This window comes from Epinephelus lanceolatus, chromosome 9, assembly GCF_041903045.1.
Source record: "Epinephelus lanceolatus isolate andai-2023 chromosome 9, ASM4190304v1, whole genome shotgun sequence".
Classification (NCBI taxonomy): domain Eukaryota; kingdom Metazoa; phylum Chordata; class Actinopteri; order Perciformes; family Serranidae; genus Epinephelus; species Epinephelus lanceolatus.
In genome coordinates this window covers 33,263,521-33,276,227 of record NC_135742.1, presented here as the reverse complement: position 1 = coordinate 33,276,227, position 12,707 = coordinate 33,263,521, and the positions used below count along the sequence as shown (strand labels likewise).

Genomic DNA, 12,707 nt, shown 5'->3' with positions numbered 1-12,707 from the left:
GTTCCTCTCTCTGCTTTAGATTGTGAACTTGTGAACCACGAGTTATTTCTCCTCCAGTTGTTGGTTTAATTTTGAAATGAGCTGTGCTCGCTTCTGCCTGCGCTCATTTAGAGTCACCATTGGGATTAATTGGGGTGAAAGTGGCAGTTGTCTCTGTGTTTAATGACCACTGACTGTGTCAGGAAAAAGTCAGGAAACAATGGCTCTTAGGTTAGGCGTGTGTGTTCACCTCATCCCTGCTTGAGGAGGAGGGAAGTTGTTGGCAGACTGGCCCGTTGGCTGACTTAGCGTACTTTACTTTTTAAGTTACTAAAATGCAGACATGAAATCATCCATATTTTCCTCATTAATTATTAGCTTATGATTAAAAAATATATGTAAGAGATATATAAGAAAAGATATAAAAGATATTTACTGTTTTTTAGAGGAAGGGAGGCTGTGATATGAACTATATGTATACATTAAAATCTCGGCAACATGGATGCTCATCAAGGCTTACCATCAATACAGAGCAGGCAACCCCTGCTGGCCCCAATGCCCCCCCGGTTCACTGTGTAGCAATTTTTGGTAATTTCATTAATCAGTAAGTTGTTAAATTAAATTAAATTTTGACCTACAGTTATCTTGACATCCTGATTTGTCCAGGGGCCCTCAGTGAAATTGAAGTTTAAATACCATGTCTGCCCTCCTAGTGGTTAAATCTGGCCCTGCTGCTCATCAGAAATAGTACGTTAGTTGTTCTGAAGTGAAATTTAATTGTTTTTCAAAAATATATGGATGCAATCTTTAACACATTTTCAAACAATAGATTGGTCTTTTCATTTTGGATGATACTGGTTTCCTGGGGTGGCTGAAGTAGAATGTGTTGTACACTCATCGGAAGATTGGCAGTTTCGATCCCCAGCTCCTCCAGTCTGCATGTCAGGTGTAACATGCAGACATGCACGAGAGTCTGCATGTGGAAGTATCCTTGGGCAAGATACTGTGTGCTTGAATGATGAGAATGTGGCACCTTGTATGTTAGCCTCAGCCATCAGTGTATGGAAGTGTGTGTAAATGGGTGGCATGTAATGTAAGCACTTTGAGTGGTTGGAAGCGCTGTACAAATGCAAGTCCATTTCCCATCCAGTCCATTTGCTCTCTGTCAACACATTGTGTTGTATGTTGATGCTACTACTGAGCACTGAAGGAACCCATCTACTGGGGTTAGATGGTTAATTTTCTCATAGCTGAGATAACATTTAAATACCCAAAACATGACCTACATGTGTATATATGGGTGAAGTCCTGTTGTTCCTGTTCAGTGTCACTGCCTGTGGAGCGAGGAGACCCAGTAGCCATGTTGTTGAAAATGCTGTGGACAGTAAACGGCAGGTTTCTGGAGCGAAGCTGGCTTTATCTTCCTCAGGCTTCCTCTAGGCTGCGATCTCACAGCAGAGGCTGCTTGTAATTCCCCCGGCTTCCCCTGACGTCTGTGGTTCAATATGAATGAGCTGCATCGATTAGACCTCAGTGTGGTGCTTGCGCAGAGGGGATGAGTCGTGTGTATGTGTGTGTGAGTGTGTGTGTGGTTGCTGGCTTTCTCTCCTGTGTCTCCTCAACACTTACCAGACTGTTGTTTTCACAGGGGGTGACGTTATGGGTGACATCTTTTGGCTGAGCTATAAACTGAAGCTTTGTTATTAGCAGCTTTTTCTTCTGTGTTAATGAACAGTTAATATAAGTGATATTTCCAAGTGATCTGAGGAGAGATGCATGTTGGCGTCTCATGTCACCATTACTGCCAGTAAGAAAGGTGTTGTCTGTATTGTGTCTCTATTTTTATGTTCCCTGCCTTTGGTTTGGATGCAGATCCACAGGAACACACGACATTCTCACATGCCTTTCACAACCCCTCAAACCTTCTCGTCTCACACACTCAGCGTGGCCTTCTTATTAAATTCCGCCAGCTGTAGTCTATAGGGGTGCGAGGGTAGCACCACTGACTGTGATTGTTTACATAATGAGGGTGGTGTGAACTTTATTTTTAACCTCTCCGCCTGCCTGTGACAGGGCTACTCGATAATTAGCTTGTCAACATTTCTTAAAGGATTGCCTGCCATTCCAGTCATGTGCAGTGGCATTTTCAAAGCAATCAAATTTGAATAACAGATTTTTAAAAAAGAATGAAATGTGGATACAATTGTTAATCTGTCAAACCCTTCATATGCTTTTGACACTTAGCAGACAAGATGTTTAATATGAATTCTGGAGTTAATGGTGTAACTTGTTGTCTTTATTCAATCCTAAATCTTCTAGTGATTATGACATCCTTGAACAAGGTCTGATCACACAAAAGCTCTTCCGTCGTACCTGTGGTGCTTGCTGGGAAACAAGTGCTTTTGAAGTCAACGTGCATCCTATCATGTCATTAAGCTGGTGTTTTGCACCGCTCAGTCAACAGAGAAATGGATTGGGAGGAACAGGGGGATCGGTGAGGGGTGGGTGGGTGGGTGGGTTGGAGGTGGTGTTTTTAGTTCCCTGAAGTGGAAAAACAGCCGATTATGGATCCTGAAAGATCGGCGTAGCATCAGTAATTATCAATAGCGAGGGGTCCTACGTAAGACTGAGTGAAGTGGTAATGAAAAACTGACAGAGCATGAGGCACTTCTTCAGCAAGCTCCATTAGCCTGCAGCTCTGTTATCTTATGATGGAGATGCAATCAACAAACCGCAGACACACTCTGGCGTAGGTATCTTCCTCATGTACACAGCTGTCTGCAGCCGTTGCATCTTCCCGCCTTAAGCAGCGTGGGTGTTTTCCTGTGAGCAGTCTCGATAAAAGTGACGTTTTTTCTTTGCCCTAGAGATTTTGTACCCTTTTTTGTTTTGGCTTTGTTGCTTGTCCTCTTTTAGGCATGCAGATTTGTGCTGAAGAAGGAATTTCACAGATACTGAGTTATAGTTGTTATTCTGCACAAGTTGACATTTACATAACATTTTCCTCTGTTAATAGGACTTTTTAGTGTGTGACTGTAGGAGTTTTCAAGATCAAGGGAAGTGGCAGAAGAAAGACGCAGTTCTATGTCTTCAGTCACTCTCCTGCCTATAAATTATGCATCAACAGTTTTGGAAAATGCAGTCACAGGAATATAATTAAAGTCTTACCATTTAGTCACATTCAGATAACATATAGTGCTTCATATTTGAAGCATTACCCTGCTCATGTGCTGATCTGATCAAATCAGTGCATCCAAAACCAACAGAAAATACTGTCTCAGAAAATTTCAACCAATCAACTACCTTTGTACAATCTTCTGTCACAGTATATATAATTTTATATCACAGTAAGTAACAGTATTATCACTATACAGCATTTAGTATTTAATTCAGAAATGGTTTTAAATAACCATAATATGCTTCACCACCTTTTTATTATTTTCTTCTTTATTTGAAACTTTCACACACAAAAAAAAATCTTACGTAACACAATTGAGCTAAAAATGGAAGAATCAAAACAGTAAAGCTATTTTGAATCTGGAAGGTTAAATAAAATAATTTCAGTTTCTGTATTGTATTCTGTAATTTGGACTTCACTCTCCTCCTCCATGTCTGCCCAAATCATCTCACCTTGCAAGGCAGCAAGATTTGCAAGACCGCAGGATCATGTTAACGGCAGCCACTGTGGCCAAAAGTCAAAGATATAACAGGATTCCCGCAAACCCTTGAAAATCCTTAAAGGGAACTGACTTCATTAATCCAAAAGTTTATAATTAATTGGTATTATAATGTCTTAAATCAATCTGTCAGAAGTCCAAGAAATGTTAAGACATGGAAATTAGGATTCTCTTGTTTTTCTTGGACGTTGCACTGTAAAATCTCAAAATAATTGGTGACGTCTATTGAAATTAAATAATTTACCAAATGCCTTTTGCATTAAGACCATGTAAATCAGGATAGTGGAACCAGCAATGCTCATATTTTCTTTCTGGCCAGGATGCTCATCGACTGTCTGCTAGCTTGCTGTCACTGTTTTCTGGATGACATGAGGAAATGCAATTTCAATGAAAACTGGCTTTTTGATCAAGAATTCCCTGGTACAAGGCAGTGCATAAGAGGCTTGGTGTATTTTTTGCAAAAGTTTTTCAAACTCAGCATATTGGGAATAAGGCAATGGAATCCCACATGCAAAGTGTGAAACACAAAATCGCCAAGAAAACCCGCCAACAAATTTCCCAGTTTCCCAGCTTTGACCATCGTCTCTGCGATGCCTAGAAAATGTATTATTTTTTTCAATATTTAAGTGGATCATTATACTTTTCACTGAAAAACAGGGGGGTTGTACTACTGGTCTTCCACTTAATTCCAAGTGGCATTAAAGAAGTCTTAAAAAGTGTTAAATCTAACTTTCCTTAAGCTGTAGGAACTCTGTATGGACGAGAACACACAGAGAACAGTCATTACATGAGTAAAATGACTGTATCGTCTGTTCATGCAGCAGCATTAGCAAAACCCCTGAATGTAATGGATTTCGCAAAGGTGGTTTTATTGCTGAGGAATTCAACATTTCATCTGCAAGAGGCAGAAGTGTTATTACTTCTTTCAGAAGTTGCATAGTATTGCTTTATGAAAAACAGGAATTGCCATGGAGGTGGGATGTTTCTCTACCCGATAAGTCTGCCCTTGTCCATGTTTTCCTGCTCTGCTGCAGGGGTAAACTTGTGAGGTAAATTGGCAGGCTCTTCAGGGTGTCAAAAAATAAAACAGGCACATCTGTCAAAGACCGGTCGAAGGGAGGTTTGAGCATTTCTCAGCATTGAGCATTTGATAGATGCGAGTTGCGGGAACAGATGTGCTGCTTAAAGTGAAGAAGATTTACTGATTTACTGCCCGATGAATTAATGGGATGTGTGATGTTTTGGCGAAAAGTTAGCCAGTGCGGGTCTCTTAGTGCCTTGCAAAAGACTATTTCTGTCACTCTTTCAGTCGGTTTTCTCCCTGTGCTCCGATTGGCTCACATGCATGTCGAAAAGCAGAGGATGTGACCCGTTACCCATCTGTCTCTGGGAGTGCCTTATTGTCGCAGCTGAGATGGCAAAGGGGCAAGACTTATTAGGGGATGTGAACAGTTTCTCCTCGGTTAACTTCTGCCCTCATAACTATTCATCACCGGAAGAAGGCTCAGAGTCAAGCCTACGGGCTTACTTGGGCTGTGCTCAATTTGATGGTCAAGTGAATCATCAGGCCAAGGCACGCTGGAGTGCTGATCATAAATATGCATCACGCAGACTGAAAAGTCACTGTCACTTCATGGTATGGATATCATAGATTGTGGGTATGCATCATGTTCTTGAACAAACAGAACTAAAAATAGTCCCTGGTGTCAACTTAATGTCTCATATACTCTCTCCTACACAACTGTCAGTGCCAGATTTATCATTATTCATATTTATTCATAGTCAGAAAACATAAACAAGACACAGACAGGGCTGAGAATCGATCTGCTTCCTGCTACAAGACGACAGTGCTAACCACTGAGCCACTGTGGTGCATCAGATTTAATGAATACCTGAATAGCTGATGCTGTGTCCCTGTTTTTCTTCTGCCACATAATGCTGTTTTTCCCCTGATTCACCGTTATGACTTCATTAGTGTAACCTCACAACTCTTATTAAAACACAGGCTGAAATCTCTGCATGGTGGGAAAGGATGTTAAGTGACACAAACAGGTGTAAATTAGTGGTACTGTAATATATGTTTGCATTGTATCGTTGTGTGCTTGTGCATGTGTTTGTGCATGTATTGATGTGGGAGGCCCCTGCGCTGGGGGCCAACCTCATGTTTACATCACTTGTAATGAAATTAGAGCCGTGTGGCGCCCACACTACAGGCCTTCACTGATCCTCTAATTCAATTACCCCCCTTATTAACGCTCAGATGCTGCTGGCTGACCCAGGACTGCACACTGCTTTTGCTACACAACATTCACTCAGCAGCCCTTCCTGCTTCGCTGATGGACTGACTAGTTATCAGTCATTGTCTGACTGACGCACAGGGGTCACCCAGGTTTCTCCTTGATACCAGCATGTTTGTTTGTGACTGTAGTAGCAGCCACAAGTCTCAACTACAATGATGGCAAATACCTAATGTTGTTCAGGATGTGTGAGAATCTAGAGTAAGATTGGAGCATATTTTTGTGTGTTTTTCCCACTTTGCCATGTTTCTGTCACATCTATTCTTGCTACATCTGCAGTGGTTATTTATAAAAACACTGAGGTGTACGTGGTTTAAGTTCAGTATTCAGACATTCCGCAAACTCTCTGCCAGTCTTCACCAGATTTCTTGGGCAGTGCAGGATAAAACGTGACTGAAGTTGTGCAGGTGTTATTTTTACCTTCACTAGGTCCAGACCTTTGAATGTGCCCACTCCACCTAGTTCAAGTTGACTGAAGATGGAGAGGGAGTGTGATGAGCTGACAGTTTTTACCCCCCCCCCCCCATGAAACCAGCATTCATGCAATGGAGCTTTTTTTTTGGGCATGTCTGTTCATTCTATTTAAACCTTGTAAATCAGGGCAAGGCTTCCCCACAATAATGGATAGTAGACTTGTAGCATTACACAAAGGACGACATACTAGTAACCAGACTTACCGGCACAGGCTCAAACACTGCGATGCCATGGGTCAACCTCTGGTAAGCAGGTTAGGAGGATGTTTGAGGATTTTTTGTTTTCTTTTGGAGGGGGGTTGATAGTGTCATAAAATATAATAACAGTCATTCAAAGCTTCATTGAAAAACCTCAATAGAATCTTCAAATGTAAAATAAAAAGGCAATTATGTATTATGAATTTTGTTTTATTATTTAATTAATATAGGTACGTAAATAGTCAAAATACTGTATGTTATGTTGTATATTTTCTCAGCTGAACTTAAAGGATACATTACATACATATGAGGGGTACAAAAGACAGTGGAAACAGGTGAATCCAAAAAGTGAAGCAGACAATCCAGACAATTTCTAATTTATGGTGTAGGTCTTGTCAACTTCCTTTATAAATCTGAAACAATTATAGCTTTATGTTCCAGCGCTCCAAGGAAATGCCCAGTTCCATTTGCTGTGATATTTAATAGCAAAATTATATAAATTTGCTGTTAACCGCCGTTCAGTGTATTTTATTTCAGAAATGGCTTTAAAATAATTTCAATAATTTACCACTGATCAGTGCACAGAAAAAATGTGTTATCATTCATTAGCTGTAAACATGATTCTCACTCCTGTCTTATTTTCTGACTGAGATACGAGCCACGAATGTAAACTGTAAGGCTGTGTTGCTATTGGAACGAGGCCCATTGCCTGTCTGCTGTAACAGGTCTGCAAGGAGCTGGAGGAATGTACGGCAGGATTTAACGCACAGGGTGTCTGGTGCCAGCATGCACACAGGGACAAGGGCAAACACACACAAGCGCACGTACACACAGCTCTGTATGTAGTCAGTGGTAGGGCCTTTACCTTACCAGATAACAGTACACTTATGATGCTGAGATACCGTGTATCACAGCCTTATCAGAGATAGCAGAGAGAGGGAGAGAGTCCTTTCCGGTCTCCTCCAGGGTCAGGTGTTTCCGAGCCCGCTGACACCAGCCACCTTCATCTACAGTCTGGCCTGTCATGATGGCCATGGGCTGCAGCATCACACTGCTCTGTCTGGATTCATTCAGCAGTGGTGTGCTCCCATGTAGGAAAAAAAAAATCACCAACATGCGTGGTGAGATAACGACACAGCGATACAGTAATGTTAAATAAAACCTGTAAAAGATATATATATATGTAGTCCTGATAGTATCTTATCACGCTGAGCTAACAGGGACTACATTAAAAATAGCAGTCGAAACATTGCTTCATATCACAGATTAAAATGCTGGGGAAGTGTGTGAAGTTAAGCTGGTTAATGGGTTTATCACAGGTTTGCAGAATCCCCTGTCTTTTGACCCGCCTGAGTGCATTCATGATACAATGAGGCTAAATCATCTCATGCCCATATTGAGGATTTCAAAGCTAAATCTCTGCCAAGTTTCTCAATCTCTAGCCACTGCATTGAGCTTATTAAAATTTCAATCTGCTACAGGCTCTCTTTCTCGTCTCGTAGGATGAATGTGCCCTTTTAATAATGTAACCGGTTTTAACAAGATCGTAAAATGTTCATCTAACTTTCATAAGCCCTGTTAGCAAAGTGACAAATTCATGTGATGGCAGGAATCACTTTGGCAGTCCCTCAGTTTTAGAAATGAGAACACCGATTTTTTTTTTTTCCCCCCCCCCATCTTTCAGTGCAGCTCCATGGAGGCCGGAGAGTTGTGCCTAAGTTTACAGCTGCCTGCAGGGAAGGCTGAGCTTGTTGCTGTGTCACCCCCGTGCCTCTGAAATAGAGTTTAGTCATGACGGGGGAGATTTAGATTGGCCTTCTGGTAACTGATAGTGCTCCACTGAACACTCCCCTTCTCCTCTGCCTCATCTATAATGTACATGAGTTACACAGGGCTAAACCTTGAAAACACAGCCTTCTCAGACGCAGCTAGAGCGTCTCCTGTGTGATGGCGTTTATAATCCATTTATGTCTGATGAGCTCTCTGTGTTTTTACACTCTTTCATACAGTATGTGTTTCAGTGACATTAGTTGAACTGGGGCAGGGTCAGGGTGGCGTGAATGTAAAAGCTGCTGGCTGAATTAGTGGAGTGTGTGTGTGTGTGTGTGCGCCTCACTCTCTCAGGCGTTGCTGAAGTAATGTGACCTTCATAGGCAGATTAAAATATGTAGCAGGCGTGCATTGATTTTTGAACTGGCTGATGGTATTTATGGACTCAGCCTGTGCATAAATATTGATACTCGCTCTTCTAAAGAAAGATCTGGCTTTGTGCATCCATGTGTGTTTGTGGACTCATGGGCCAGTTAAGATAAAGAAAAAAAAAGTATGAACAGATAGTACCTGATAATAAAGAATAATTGGTAGCTCATGTATTTTGGTAACCTAAATCTGCTTGTGACCCAGCAGCAGCTTAATAAGGTCATTCCCATTATGTGGTGGCTAATTACAATGCCTGTCATTGAAGTCCCCGAGCTGCACTGTCAAGTAAAAGAGTAGTTTAAAGGCACAATTCACACCTAAACCTTTAACCCAGAGAGCTGTTTATCCATCCATTCAGGGTTTTTCCGTTGGCATTAAGCATTTTGGCTGACATTCCCGCGAGCCTCAGCTGTACCCTATGTTTAATGTGAATTAAAGGAGCTGTGTGTGGCATTCAGATCTGTGATTCAGCTCTCAACATGGAAGCTCTCACCATGTGCTTTAAATTTTTCCCAGTGGCCACTCGCAGAATTGCAGAGAAAAAAATTTCCTGCGGCCCAAAATGCATTTTTCCCATAGACTACCACTGTAGAAAACATGTCTGTAAAACTGTTGACAGGACACCTTGAACTGCAAACAAGGTCAATTGTGACTCTTTCTATTATGTATTTTTGATACATGGAGGTTTTATATTTGTAAAACTTTCCTCGTGCAGATAAAGACCATCTTAAAAATTTAAACCAGTGGGAGAAACAATATAGAGTGTATTCAGTAGGCCGCAGACCTTTGAAATTAATGCGGAAGCTAGAAACTTTATTTAGTGTATAGGCCAGGTAAGGTATGCCATTGGACTGAATAGGCATCATCTTGGGGCCCGATGTGTAGTTATTGTTATACATATATGCTATCAGCTAACCGTGCTAACAGTGGGAACAGTGCTCTCACGACAATGCCGTTACGCCACTGCGGGTTGGGACAGCGTTATCAGTGGTAACTGTGCAGTGCAGAGCAGTGGCAATTACCTAGCCAGTGGGATACACACACAGGGACTCACATGCACGAATATTCACTTGTGGCCAGACTGTCTACTACAACAACAGACAGAGAAGCTCGGATTACAACACACACAGAGGGAGCATGACTGCTCCGGACGCCATTACTCTGCTATATTTTACACAGCAAATACATTTTGCTACATTACATCTATAAAACATCAACATATTAGCATTGTCATTAATAGCATGTTAGCATGTTGATGTTTAAAGCACTGCTGTGTTTACGTACAGCCTCACATAGCCCCATTTGTGACCTCAGTGCTCTGTGTGTGTTGCTCCGTGACCCAGTAACATAGGCTCATCCTCTCATTTCAAATCTTAGGGGTGAAAATACAAATACAGCCCTTTTCTCCCACTTGTCATGTGGCAGTAATTTGCATCTTCAAAAGATCTCACAGGTGTTTTATTCTCTGCCCATGTTTTAAGACCAATATTTCCACAGACTGAGCCCAGCTATTTGGCAACAGCGGTAGCAAAATGGCCCCACTATTCCAATCTTTGCTGTATGAGCTGTGAATCCACTTTACCCAGAGCAGGATATTTACATTTTTGTCCATCAGCCACTCAATAGATTACCTTTGTTTTTTTGGCTGGTGATTGAAGCCACTTGCCTTCTTTACCAGCATGTGGCTGGTGGCTGGGGCTAAACCAATTCTTTGGCATTTCTTGCCATTATTAGACAATTGACTGTGGATATTGGGAGAGAGAGAGGTATGATTTATAGCAAGAATCACCAACCAGAATCAAAGCATGGATGTTGTGGTTACATGCCTTAATCACTCGGCCACCAGAATGCCCCTATCTATCCACCTAGTTTTGGTGTAATATACTGAGGTTTAGATTATAGTTGTAACTCCACACAGTGCACTCAGCGGCATTTGTTTTGTGCTCAGTGCTCCTAATACTGGACGTTTTTATTTTTTGTCCTTTCTTTCATAAATATGCACATTTGTGGAATACGTTACTGGCTTTATTTTGAAATCTTTGTGTAATTGTAAATCATCAAGAGGTAGGTGATTGTGCTCAGTCTAGTGCCCCTTAATTAGATTGGTGCCTGGGTGGAATTAAAGGCCAATGATGGCTGCCAGGGTTTCTCATACAGACAGAGGAGCTGACTGATAAGCCGGCCACTCACAGTGTCAGAAGAGTTGCAATGAGCTGTGTCTGTGTCTGGAGTGTTGTTATTGTATCCCTCTATAACCCTCTCTTGCTTCCTCGAATTGCTTCTTTGTCTCAGTTGGGAATGCTTGTTTATCAGAGCGTTTTGTTCAGTGGTTAGGCGTTTTTTTTTTTCCTGTGAGCTTGTTGTTGACTGTTAAGTTCAGACTCCTGCCTCTCGCTGCATTTGAGATGCTGTCCTCTGTGAGGTTTTGTTCTTAGTAGGTGCTTTGGGATGAGTGTGAGGGGCAAGTGGTCCTGACAGGCCGACTTGGGCTGACTCACACTGCTGACATGACTTTTCGTCCAATGAGTTCACCAGAAAAAGATTGTTTTCTGGGTCATTTGCTTAGATTGCATCGCTCTCCCTTTCCTTTTCGCTCTTTTTTCTCTGTTGTTTTTTCTCAGTTGATGTTTTAGGTATCACAGCTTTCCAGTGAAACGAGAGCCAGCTCAGGAAAGTCCTGTGAATGTGCTGATTAGAGAAAAACCAGAGTGAATAAACACCCACCATATTTTGTATATTTTATGGGAATCCCAAAAAGATGACAAGAAGCCAGTCTTCCACTCCCAGAGCTGCATCTAAATGTTCTCTGCAAACTTGGAGTGTAGTCTGACAGAGGTCTCACAGAGCAAAATAAGGCACTGAGCCACTTACTGGGGACTGAATATTTAACTTGCACTCTGTTAGAAAGTAAGAGGAAGACCAGAAAATGGCTGGGAGTCAAAAAATACCTGTTTACACTGACAAGAGAAGCTGTTTTTCCTCTGCTGAATAAAGAGGCTATCCTTTACCACATGTAGTTATTATGCTGACCTTAAGATCATATTAATTTACTATGTCAGACACACAGCTTATCATTTAGAGTCTGTGATGGTGTATTATTGGGTGACTGGAGCTATTGCAGCATGCAGTAATTTAATCAGTAGGCTTGGATTGCAACATGGACCTGGGGCTGGCAGCTGAACTTCAGGATCAGGTTGCTGACTTATACTGCTGTTTCTGAATTCTGTGAAGTGAGGTCCGTGTATTTCACCATCCTCACTACAGTTCGGACAGGCTCTGAGACCAAAGGGCACAGAAAGCTACCATTTGTTACCTTACTGCTCGTCTGGATATGAGGGAACTTGTCTTTAAGGCTTGCACCGTCTCTGTGTGGGAGAAGGTAAGGCCAGGCCAGTGAGAGCGCTCTGGGAAACGTAACCTTTGTACAGTGTAGGTGAGAAAATTCCGACGGTATAGTGAAAGTTCAGGCAAGTGGATTGAATTGTGTCTGTTTGATGTTTTCACAATGGGACAAGTAGCCAGTCTCTGTCAGTGTCAGACACTCCTCTGACCTGTTTTTCTTTTTCTTTTTTCTTTCGAAGCAGTTTCTTTTTCATTAAATTCGCACAAAAAAAACCCTGCTGGAATCTACTGCTGTCACAGTTAAAAAGACTCTCTTTTGCACAGAAATAATAATTCCTTGTAGAATTTAATGTGTCATTGACAACAATCCAGTTTCTTTTTTCAAATTCAGTTCTGGCAATTAGGTCATTTTCGTGTGAATTGCTTACTGTGGAAAATGTTGACTCTAACAATCATTTAGTCTGATATTCAGTCTTCATTTTTACATAAAGTCCTAAAGCATTTCTGCCTGTAGTGTGAGATAGCTCCACCTCGTTCTAGTG

The 12,707-nt window shown here is 41.6% G+C and overlaps 1 protein-coding gene across 11 annotated transcripts in view; it reads left to right on the top strand.

The window, feature by feature from the left end:
- Window positions 1-12,707, top strand: part of rimbp2b (RIMS binding protein 2b) — a 107,507-nt gene that overhangs the window by 20,872 nt on the left and 73,928 nt on the right. For 2 of the 11 annotated variants that reach the window (XM_078170864.1, XM_078170863.1), the window contains exon 1: window positions 11,989-12,202. The exons of the other annotated variants lie outside the window; for them this stretch is intronic. In XM_078170864.1, coding sequence (XP_078026990.1) covers window positions 12,155-12,202 — 48 coding nt within the window. In that variant the 5' untranslated portion in view covers window positions 11,989-12,154. Of the gene's footprint in view, window positions 1-11,988; window positions 12,203-12,707 lie in introns of those variants that run through there. 11 annotated transcript variants of the gene reach the window in all.